The 12,594-nt window shown below is 37.5% G+C and overlaps 1 protein-coding gene across 2 annotated transcripts in view; it reads left to right on the top strand.

The window, feature by feature from the left end:
• Csmd3 (CUB and Sushi multiple domains 3) overlaps positions 1–12,594 on the top strand; it is a 976,611-nt gene that overhangs the window by 947,617 nt on the left and 16,400 nt on the right. For both annotated transcript variants that reach the window (XM_041637611.1, XM_041637612.1), the window contains one exon: positions 11,084–11,195. In XM_041637611.1, the coding sequence (XP_041493545.1) occupies positions 11,084–11,195 (112 nt within the window). The remainder of the gene's footprint in view (positions 1–11,083; positions 11,196–12,594) is intronic.

The raw sequence follows: 12,594 nt of genomic DNA on the forward strand, positions 1-12,594 counted from the left end.
GATAAAACATCTAGATCAATTATGGATTATGAGCCAAGGACACATTATTCATTAACTTCTATATAAATCTTTAGGAAGATTCTGGGCCAAGAAAATACATTCTTTGGATTCAATATTTGTTTCATAAAGTAATTATAGCTTTAGAATATTTTCAATTTGACTCTTTAGCTATTTAATCTCAAGATACTCTATCAAATCATGATGGTGACATTCACTTGGTAATTGAAATGAATGTATTGGGACATAAATTTGGGTAAACATATCAAATAATATTTTAGTACCTGAAATAATAAATATGATAACATAAATTATAAAGTGCAGAGTACATATATTTCAATTAAAATGTTTTTCATTATTTTTATCGTTATGTATTCCTGAAACCAAGAATTTCAGAACTAATGTTGATGGCCAAAACAGATAGAAGAAAGCAGTGATAATTTCTAAACACGAGTAAAAACAAATTATCCCCTAAACCCATATAATCTCATGTCCAACCACCTTGTTATAGAATAATAGTGTAAGCAAGCAAGGTATTTTTCTTAGCCAGTTCTTTTACTGGCTGTCTGCATTTTCACCTATAAATAAAGAATCATCACTTTACTGTTTATCTCAAAAGTAATCTTATATTTAAAAATCTTGAAAAAAAATCACAAATCTAAACTTTTATATATAAAAACAATTGGTCAGGTCTACTTTCACCCCTCAGGGTGCATACCCATTCATCAAAAGTTTTTTGAATCAAGAAAAGGGCAGAAATGAATGGATACACGGAATGAATCATCATCTTTGATCACCAACCCGCTATAGCAAGAAAGGCGCATCAGCCAGCAGCAGCAGCGAGACTGCCATGGTTTTGTTCCCTGACTCCAACAAGTCCCTCACTCAGCTACTAAAGGTGTGCCTTCCTAAACTTTACATTGTTCCTCGAGATTTTCTACCTCAGAGTCACTGATAAAAACATCTTAACCTAACCATAAGTTATTATTTAAAGACTTGTTTTAGTTATGATTAAACATCAAAACCCATGAACACATTTCCCAACATTAAGGTTAGAAGAACTTGAGCCAGCTCAGCTTCCGGGACTCAACTGTTTTTTATTAATCATTCACCTAAGCCACAGTCTACGTGGCTTCTTAAGAGTCTTAGCTATGGCCAGGCGGTAGTGGTGCACATCTTTAATCCCAGCACTCAGGAGGCAAAGGCCGTGGATCTCTGTGAGTATGAGGCCAGCCTGGTCTACAAGAGCTGGTTCCAAGACAGCCTTGACTGTTACACATAGAAACCCTGTCTCAAAAAACAATTTTTTTTTTAAAAAAAGACTCCTAGCTACGTAACACTTCCTTGATCTTACTTTCTATGCTCTGCATTCCCTGCTTTATAAGATATGAGGCAACACATTATCCTACCTCATATTAATTTTCCCATTAAAGTAGCCTCTACCATAATCCCTTACTACATTTCTTTAAAAACCTTAATTATCAAAGTTCTACTTAAACAAACACTCTTATGTGAAACAATTGCTTCAGTTAAACAGTACAGTTTAAGAGGAAATGATCTTTATAATAATCCACTGATTAAAGACACCCGGTAGAAAAGGATATTTGCATGCACGACATAATCACACTGTAAAAAGGCAGTGGGGAATTGAAGGCGCAAGTCACAAACAATGCCACACCAATTCGGGGTTATGATTATTAGGGTGGTATTTATTTAAAGGGGAAAAAACTTACAGATCACTGTCCCAGGCAACAGCCCTCTTCGCAACCAGGAAAGGAGTCTAGTCGCAGGCAGAGCAGGAAGTGAAGAGAGAGCAGAGAGGGAAGTGGCCGCTTTTTTAAAGGGAGAGAAACCACTCCCCAATGGGCTGGTACCTCAGCGGTGATAGGCTAGAGGAGTGGGAGGACCTCCCGCAACACCTCCCCCTTTTGTTTAAATAAGAGAGTTCTAAACCTACTATGACATTATATACAATAAGTACAAATATCCTATTCTAACTAGCTTAGGTCTTGTATAATAAATAACTTGGCCAAGACATGAGAGAAAGTAACTACATTTATATAGTCTTCAACCCCATCGGAGATCTGAGAAGGGAAATAATGTTACCTGGGTAATTAGGAAGTTCAGTAAAACAACTTCCAAAACATGCAACAAATTACAGAGACAACTAGCTACCTGGGCAATCACCCAAAGTCACATTAGCAGCGTTGAAGCAACCAACTTTGGCTAAGGCCTAACATAACTGACATACCATTTTCTAAGGCAAGCAACTTTTCAAAACTATCTTACCCTGTCTTGGCAGGATATGACAGTCCTGTTTTATCCATTGATGCATGCTCTGTATCTTTGTCAGTTGTTGAGGTATGGGCATTTCTTTGCCCAAACGCCAGTTCTGCCAAATAGAAAGGCTCCAGATGGAGTGTCTTTGGTGCTCAACATTCTCTCGGGAATAGAGTGGTGTTGCCAGGAGCAATTGTGTCTCACTACCACAAAACTCTGAGTTAGATTAAAGGCCATTTTCTACAGCTCTTTGAAGAAGTTGAAGATTATCTATCTATACTGAGTATAATCTCTATATATCTAAAGAACCTGATTAGTCTATTATAAATGACAAACTTAGATGACTATTAGTCTATATAATTCTCAATATCTATCTAACTTAAAGACTAAGACAATAAACGACTGTGAAACAAATGAGGACAATGACCTCCAAATATAAACAATGTACAAATAAACATTGCAGTAGGTAAATATATATCAATACACAATCATTATATAAGTATCTTAATCAGAGGTAGAAATGTACACTGCAATATGGTAAATATATACAATATATATATATATATCAATACAATATATGTCAATACATAAAAAAATGTTTTAAACAGAGGTAGAAACATGCATGCGTACAATAGTCAATATAATTTAACTTTGTATCAATATACAAGAATTTATACCAATGTATTTGTCTAAAAACAGTAACTCACAATTTCAAATCTATTATCCCATCATCCCCCTTTTTTTTTTTTTTCAAAATGATCCCTGAGCGTATAAAATTCCTCCCCCAACCCTCAATCGTATACTAATTATAATCAACCCCTAAATGATGTCCCTAAACCCAAGGGCAAACTTTACTGGGAGAGGGGACGTCGTTCTCTAGAATTACTTCCAGCTGTCATAGGGGCGACGTTCTTTCTGGGGGATCCTGTGAAAGTAAAATGATGGTTAAATTTCAAGATAATGTCTTTTAAAATTGCAAATAGTCTCTGAGTATTTTCGTGCAGGTCTGGCCAAAATGTTGTATAAGATGTGCACCATTTCAGCTAACCAAGTTGGAACTGTCTTGTGCAGCTGGTACCAAAAGCAGGTCTTGTAGTAGCGCTATCAGTATCATGACGTCATATCAACCAGGTGGAGTTGTTGTTATGGGGCCCCATCTTCTTCCTGGAAACTTCAAATGTCACTTCAGGAAAAACTCATTGTTCATTATGAAAAACTTAAACATTAATCATATAGACATATATAGACATATATATATATTCAATGAAAGACATGATAGATATATTCAATGAAAAGTATGATAGATATGAAGAAAAGCAAAGATGTTTTCTAAACTCATATTTCTTTCTGTCCCATATCATGGTTCTTGACATGAGACAGAAACTCCAGAAACTCTGGGTTTTTCTCTTACTAACAGGCTTGGAATTGGAGAGGGACTGAGCCAGAGTCCAACTTCAAAACCAGCTTTATAAATTTAGAAATATGGTTTAATATTACTTACACAACCCATTCAGTTGTCTTGATATTTCCTATTGGGCAGGTATTTTTCCATCTGTCAGTATCCAAACATCCAGGGTCCCTTGAATTTCTCAAAGATGAGTGTTTTCCTGTGGAGATAAGAACAGAACCCTGCCCCCATTCTATATGTTTTTCTTACCACCTGTATGAATATCATCGTTGTGGATGAGTTGTCATTTCTCCTTTCCAAGAGGTTTCTCCTCTTCAAATCGAAACTTTATTAATTTTGATGGTATCCACAATTTTTCTTCTCCTGTGGAAACAAGAGCAAAACCCCTTCCCCAACGTAGCACATCTCCTGGCTTCCACTGAGAGGTCAGCACATCTTTGAAATAAATCGGTTGATTTAGTTCAGCAGACTTTTCCATTATCCAATGTCCTTCTGCTGCTGTCGTTCCTTTCTCATTAGCGTTAAGAAAATTCAAGGTTAATAAAGCATTATGTAATCTATTTCTGGGGGTATTTTCAGTCCCTTTCTGTTTGTTCAGCATATCCTTTATAGTACGATTTGATCTTTCTATAACTGCCTGACCTGTAGGATTATTTGGTATACCTGTAATGTGTTTTATATTATAATAATCAAAAAAGCGTTTCATTTTCTTAGATACATATGCTGGACCATTATCTGTCTTTATTTGCGCAGGTATACCCATGATGGCCATAACTTCCAATAAATGTGTGATTACTGAATCAGCCTTTTCTGAGCTCAGGGCAGTAGCCCATTGAAAACCTGAATACGTGTCTATGGTGTGGTGTACATATTTTAATTTACCAAATTCCATAAAGTGGAACACATCCATCTTCCAGATTTCATTTCTCTTAGTACCCTTTGGGTTACTCCCTGCAGGCAACGGTGTTTGATTATAGAAAGAACAAGTAGGGCATCTCTTTATAATGTCTTTAGCTTGTTGCCAAGTAATGGAAAATTCTTTCTTTAGGCCTTTACTATTGACATGATGCTTCTTATGAAATTCCGAGGCCTGCAACACACTTCCAATCAATAATTGATCAATCTCAGCATTGCCTTGGGCTAGAGGACCAGGCAGACCTGTATGGGACCGGATGTGTGTTATGTACATTGGACAAAGCCTGTTCCTGATTATGTCTTGTACCTGGATAAACAATGAAGTCAACTCTGTGTCATCTGGTATAAATTCAGCGGTTTCAATATGCAAGATAACTCTGCATATTGTGAATCTGTAACTATATTAAGAGGTTCTTTAAAATCCCTTAGCACCATAAGAATGGCATATAATTCTGCCTTCTGGACAGAATTATAAGGGCTTTGTTCCACCTTACTCAATTCATCTGACTTGTAACCTGCTTTCCCTGATTTATTTGCATCAGTATAGAACGTACGGGCTCCAGTTATTGGAGCATCACGTACAATTCTAGGAAGAATCCAAGAAGTTCTTTTTATGAGATTAAGTCTATCACTTTTGGGATAGTTGCTATTAATTTCTCCCAAAAAGTTAGCACAAGCTCTTTGCCATGGTTCATTGTCTTCCCATAACTTTTTTATTTCTTCAGTAGTAAAAGGCACTATAATTTCTGCTGGGTCTATACCTGCTAGTTGACGAAGTCTCAGCTTACCTTTTATAATTAATTCAGAGACCTTTTTCACATAAGTTTTTAATTTTTTACTTGGTTTATTAGGTATAAATATCCACTCTAAAATAATATCTTCCCTCTGCATTAGAATCCCTGTAGGAGAAATTCTGGAAGGCAATATGACTAGGATGCAGCTAAGATTTGGGTTCACCCTATCCACATGTGCCTCCTGTAATTTTTCCTCAATCATTGTCAGTTCCTTTTCTGCTTCAGCTGTCAGTTCTCTTAGACTATTCAAATCTTTATCACCATCTAAGGTTTGGTTTAAATGAACTATTAGATCAGGTGTTATCCCTACAGCTGGTCGTAGACTGGAAATGTCTCCTAACAATCTTTGGAAGTCATTAAGAGTCTTTATCCGGTCTCTCCTAATTTGTGCCTTTTGCGTTTTAATTTTCTCTAACCCTATTCTGTAACCTAGGTAATTAATAGAATTTCCTCTTTGAATCTTTTCAGGGGCAATTTGTAATCCCCACCTAGGCAAGACTTTCTTTACTTCTTCAAACATCCTTTCTAAAGTATCTTTATTTGAATCAGATAATAAGATGTCATCCATGTAATGATAAATGATGGACTTGGGGAATTGTTTACGAATTATTTCCAATGGCTTACTTACAAAATATTGGCACAGTGTAGGACTATTGAGCATACCCTGTGGGAGGACAGTCCACTGATATCTCCTATTAGGCTGAGAATTATTATAAGTAGGCACTGTGAAGGCAAATTTTTCTCTATCCTTTTCTTGTAACGGTATAGTGAAAAAACAATCTTTCAAATCAATAACTATAAGAGGCCATCCTTTTGGTAACAGAGAAGGCAAAGGAATTCCAGATTGTAGTGGGCCCATAGGTTGAATTACTTTGTTGACAGCTCTTAGATCTGTCACCATTCTCCATTTACCAGACTTCTTTTTTACAACAAACACAGGAGAATTCCAAGGGCTGGTTGATTCTTCAATATGGTGAGCATCTAGTTGCTCTTGCACCAGCTGTTCCAATGCCTGTAGTTTATCTTCAGCTAGAGGCCATTGTTTGGTCCATATTGGCTTCTCAGTTAGCCATTTTAAAGGTAGGGCCGTTGGTACCTCTAAAGGTTTGGTATTTGCTGTATGTTCTTGTACAGCCTGAATGGCTGGTGGCCTTTTTCCATAATACCTCATCATATCCTTCCCAGAATTATGAGTTCCTGGAAATACAGGAATGTTAATCTGGGTATTCCATTGCTGTAGCAGGTCACGGCCCCATAAATTTATGGCAATATTGGCTACATATGGCCTTAGTCTTCCTATTTGCCCTTCGGGCCCTATGCATTCAACCCATCTTGTGCTTTGTTTTACACGAGATAGGGTTCCAATTCCCAGGAACTGAACATCTACCTCTTGAAGAGGCCAATTCGGATGCCAAGATTCTGGGGTAATGATACTTACATCCGCACCTGTGTCTAATAAGCCTTCAATAAAAGTGCCATTTATACAGACTCTTAGCTTTGGTCTTTGATCATTAATAGAAGTCTGCCAAAATATACGTTTACTCTGTCCTATTGGGTGTTTTGACTCATCCTCCACACGTAATTCTTCATTTAGACCAGTATTACTTTTTACAGCAGAAATTGGAGCTTTTAATTTTCTTGGTGAGGCACGTTCTCCACTGTGACTGGGAATGACTGGGCTACTGTTGGCTTGGGGGCCTGCGAGAGGCCCCCCAAGGAGTTTCCCGATGATATCGGATTGCCCCGTCTGTCTGTTGTTGACCTACATTCGTTGGACCAATGCCTGCCTTTACCGCATCTCCTACATATACCTGAAGGCCGAGGTCTCCTATTTTTGTCATTCCCAGAAGAGATATTATTCCTAGAAATTCTTTGCCTGCAATTCCTTTGCAAATGTCCTAATTTACCACAATTAAAACACCTGGCAGTTTGATGTCTCCTCATTGCTTTGGAAATCGCTTCTCCTACCCAAGATTCATCATTATAGCTAAACGTCTCAACATTCATCGTATGCTGAATCCATTCATCCATAGGTGCTGATCTAGACTTTAAAGGCCCAATTATCTTTTTGCATTCTATGTTTGCATTCTCAAAAGCTAGAGATTCAAGAAGTATTCGTCTAGCTTCTGGGTCTGTTACCCCTATGTCCAGAGCCTTAATTAATCTTTGCAAAAAGTCAATAAAGGGTTCTCTCTGTCCCTGCCTAATTCTGGTATATGATTCAACCCTTTTTGCTGGATCTTGTATCCTATTCCAAGCATTTAAAGCTGCTTGGTGACATAGACACAGTACTTCATCGTCATAAAGAGCTTGGACCTGTGGATCAGCATATTCTCCTGCACCAAGAATTTGATCTTGGGAAACCTCAATACCTTTTGCTCTTCCTTGCTGTTCCATATGTTTGGATTCTTCTCTGAAATAAATTCCAAACATCAAGGAAGGTCCATTATCTAAAACTGCAGACACTAACTGATGGAAATCATGGGGAGTAGCTCTAGCATTAAAAGCCCAAGTCCTTATCATTTCCTTTACATATGCATTGTGCAAGCCAAAATTAACAACAGCTTGCTTAATTTCTTTCAGATCATTCATTGCTATTGGCGTCCATCTAGCTTCTCTGACTCCCTTTGAGCCTTTAGAAGTTGATGCTTTTTCAGAATTAAGTATAGGGTATGATGCTAGAACCCTGGGTAAGCCAGTTCTAATAGCTGGTGGAGGCCTTGTATCCTGTCCTTGTGCCTCCTTACTCTGTTCACCAGCTGCAATAATTTCCCCAATCTTTTCAAATCTTTTTATCATTGTCTCTCTTAAATCCTGAATCTCCTGACCTGTATATATTTCCAGTGATTTCACTGAGGTATCAATTTTTTGGTCCCCATTCTGCACCTGTGATTCCAAAGCTTTAATTTTTTCCTTCAAAGATAACATGTCCTCCTTAAACTTTTCTTGTATATCATGTAGATTCCCATCTTGGAGGTACATTCTGTCTGTTACCTTATCAAAACTTTGTGATAAAGTCTGAACGTCAAATTCAACAGCCTGAACCCTTTCAGGTAACTTTCTAATACCCTTGGATATGGAATCAATTTTGTCTGTCATAGTATCCACTTGTTCAGATAACCTCTGATTTTCAATAATTTTAATCCTGTCAATTAGTTGTTCATTATTAGTTCGTAAAGATTCTATCATTCTTAGGAGTGCCATATTCTTCTGTTCATTATTAGTACATAAAGATTCAATCGTTCTTAGTAGTGCCATATTCTTCCTTAATGATAGAATATGGAAAAGAAAACTGAAGGCTAGTAACAAGCAAATTAAGGTATCCCCATAATCATATAAACCTTGTATGATGTAATTCATTGTATTAGTAAATATAAATTTACTAATCCATTGTATTAGTGAAAACAAAGCAGTAAAATTTGCGTTAGAAACAAAAACTGCAATATTACCTATTATCCAGCAGGTGGCGCTGTTGCAGAGTCGCGGTGAAAACATGGTCCTGTTTCAGTGCCTTAGTAGATGTTAAAAACTGGAAAATGCAAGTTTCTCAACAAAATAAATCTAATTAAATCAATTCCTGAGACGGAACAAGTCACCCTGAGGGGTTGCAGCTTTCAGCAACCACGTGCTCTGGTTTGTGCCCCTTAAGAGCTGTACTTGCAAGGGAGATTTAAAAATGACTCAGAAAAGAGCAAACCACGCGGCCAGAGACTACGCGGGCCTGTGGAGTTTAAATCCACGTGGGGAGTCCAAGGCCTCTGGCGGTGAGGAAGGAGGGGCTCCTGCCAAGCCGAACTAGAGCCCGCCAAGCCCGAGGCCACCAAGCTGAACTTGCACCCGCCAAGCCCGCAGCCGCCAAGCCGAACTCGTGGCTGCGAGTGGGGAAAGGAGAGGTTCTAAAACCAAATGTTGGGCGCCAAAATGAAGGCGTAAGTCACAAACAATGCCACACCAATTCGGGGTTATGATTATTAGGGTGGTATTTATTTAAAGGGGAAAAATCTTACAGATCACTGTCCCAGGCAACAGCCCTCTTCGCAACCAGGAAAGGAGTCTAGTTGCAGGCGGAGCAGGAAGTGAAGAGAAAGCGGAGAGGGAAGTGGCCGCTTTTTTAAAGGGAGAGAAACCACGCCCCAATGGGCTGGTACCTCAGCGGTGATAGGCTGGAGGAGTGGGAGGACCTCCCGCAACAGGGAATCTCCCCAAAACTCATTGACACCATGCCAGATAAGAGAAAGGAAAGGCAAGGTCAACACTTGAAGGCTCAGCAGTAACAAGAGCCATTTGGGAGTCAAAGCCCTCAGGCCTTGCAATCAGAGATTCACCCATCAGTGCCTTGAATTCTGGTCAACTGGCCTCCTGAAGTTAATTGCCTCCCGCTGCTCTCCTGACAGGGTCATCAGCATCTAACCAGTTCTTTCAGGTTATTTTCCAGGGAATTTAAAGAGGCCAATCCTACATATAACTGGCTTGGTCATCCACTCCTAATTATTTGATAAATCTTATTTTTTTTTTTCCTTGCAATCCATTATGAGTTAATGCCTTGTTTCCCAGTTTCACTGCCACAAACAAATCTAGCATTGCCTCCATTGACATCAAAAATGACAGCGGCAGCTTTGTACCTAGAATTAAGACCTTTTTATTACTCATCCCTTTGTCTTTTTGAGACTCTGGAACTAATTTCCCCATCTGTTCTACTGCTTACTGTTGTATGTGCTTCCCCTGACATTGCTTCTTACTTTCTGAACCATCCAAAGCAATTGATAAAATGGATTCTCCACCCCTTGAAACAAATGATATGCTAACTTCTACAAGTTCTTCATCATTTTTGCTTGTTCTTAAGAAATGCTCTGTGTAGTCTAGACTGGCCTTTAACTCCTAATGTGGTTCAACTCTCAGATCCTTCATAGTTATAACCAGTCCTTTCTTCTGTGGAACTCGAGATCATGCTGAGGACCACCTGTTTCATACTTGCTCAACAAGCACTCCATAGACTGATCCACACCCTCAGCTGTTTCCTTCTTTTCTACATTTATGTTTGTTCTCAATCGTTAGTGCTTATAAAGTCACACGAAGAGTTTGTTACAGAAGTTTCCATGAGATATTCTGATTAGGCAAGACAGAAGTGCATCTCAGAAGCTGGTCTATTAAGTGTTTAGCTGTTGCTGATGTTCATGGCCCGTAGAGTATGTTACAAATTTAATTATGCAAATTTTGCCTCCTTAAACATTCTACAAATTCCTGTGCTTCCAATCTATTTTTTTTTCATAATTACAGTCTGCAGCATCTGCATATACTCTGACCTCACCTTGCATTTTGGCACATTTAGACTGCATTTGATTAGTATTTTGTCTTTACTTGTGTGGTACTTGTATCATTGCTATTTTTCACATCATCTCATGATCTTATGTTTCTATGATAGCTTTTTGTATCAACTGAAAATATCTGATGAGAAAAATTTACAGTATTTATCCATACTTTGGGTACTCTAGTATTTTGTGGTGCTACAGACAAAACATCTAATTATTTTTAATCTTGATTTATTCCAAGTTTCTTTTAAGTATAATTTTATTGTATTTTTTAATTTAGTCATACAGATTTCTTCTAAAAGTATTTTTCTTATTCACAGATTTTTCTAGTTAATGCTAGTTTTGAAATCTCATTGTGACTTTTATTTCATTTACTGTAGGTAGGAAGTGTCGTGCAGTTCCAATGCAAAAAGGGACACTTGCTTCAAGGATCTACAACACGTACCTGCCTTTCTGACCTCACATGGAGTGGAATTCAACCTGAGTGCATACGTAAGGACTGTGCACTTGCATGACATAGATCATGGACCAGAGTTCATATATATTTTTTCTTTCTATAATAAAAACAGACTTGTGTCCATATAAGAAATATATAAAATTAATTTAGACTACTTTAAAATATATTGCATTTAAATAATTTCATGATTGTATCAAAACCCCATGATCATTGGAAGGCAGTGTTTCCATAGAAGCCAGAAAACAGGAGGTACAGTTTTGTTCCTTTGGCAAAACTTGTATAGTGGTGTGAGCTCGGCCATCTGGTCTTTTAAATGATGGTTACTTTCTCAGTTCATGGGTCTGCAGTATAAATGGAGTACTCTGAAATACAAGATGTTAAACACTAGTTAATCATAATGATTTTTAAGCATGGGTGAAGAGGTCTTCTGAGAATATAAGGTTAAAAAACAAAAATAACTATTTAAAAGAAAAAAAACAATTCAGACTGTCCTAAACAATGTTAAAATCAGTACATGATCTTTTGGATTTCAGAATTGGAAATAAATACAAGCTAGTCAGATACCTGTCCTTCATTTCTTTCGGTAGCCTCCTTGTCTCTCACCACATTTTAATTCTAAATTTCTTGCAAAGAATCAAATCAACAACAACACATGACAATATCAACACTCATCAGACATGTGCTTCTGTTATGAAATTTTCCTAATGCAGATATGCTCTGAAGATTTTCTTGATCCCTGTCTGGACCATACAATAAAAAGGGGACTGCCCTTGAATGAATTGTTTATGCAGAACATGCATCATGTCTTCATGGATTGGTTCATATCTAATTATGGCAAAAGTTCTTATGAGAGAATTCCTTAAAATATATACTTAAGGACAGTTTGGACTATAACTGGGTATTTCATAATAAGCTGAAGTTCTCTGGTGTGCTACATTATTATTTGATCACTCAAGTACAGTTTACTGTCGTTAGTAACTGCTTTCGATTGGCAAAAGTGTGAGTATGTTATGTGAAGTTTAAGAATGTACAGAGCTTGACATTGTACAGAAGCCTGTAATATCAGCTATTCAGAAACTTTGACGTCAGGATCACACATCAATGCCCAGCCTCGGCAATTTAGTGAAACCTCATATCAAAACAACAAATAGAAAAGAAGTGTTGCAACAGGGTGTCTAGCATCCATGAGGCTCTAGGTTCCATATATATCACTGAAAGCAACGTCCACTTATCACCATATTTAGCTTGTAACATAAAATGTTAACTGTTATTCATATCTTTCTGAATATTTATGAGGAAGCAAGTGGAAGGGTGCTGTTTTTTTAATGAATTGCTTCCCAGAGAACATATTTAGATTGATTTTTCATGAATTATGTTGTATATAAGTTAATTTGTATATATCTATAGATATCTATATCTATATATCTTTATATG

The sequence above is a fragment of the Microtus oregoni genome, unplaced genomic scaffold (genome assembly GCF_018167655.1).
Source record: "Microtus oregoni isolate MIOR12 unplaced genomic scaffold, Mior012 000053F_ref0000044, whole genome shotgun sequence".
In the NCBI taxonomy this organism is placed as follows: Eukaryota; Metazoa; Chordata; class Mammalia; order Rodentia; family Cricetidae; genus Microtus; species Microtus oregoni.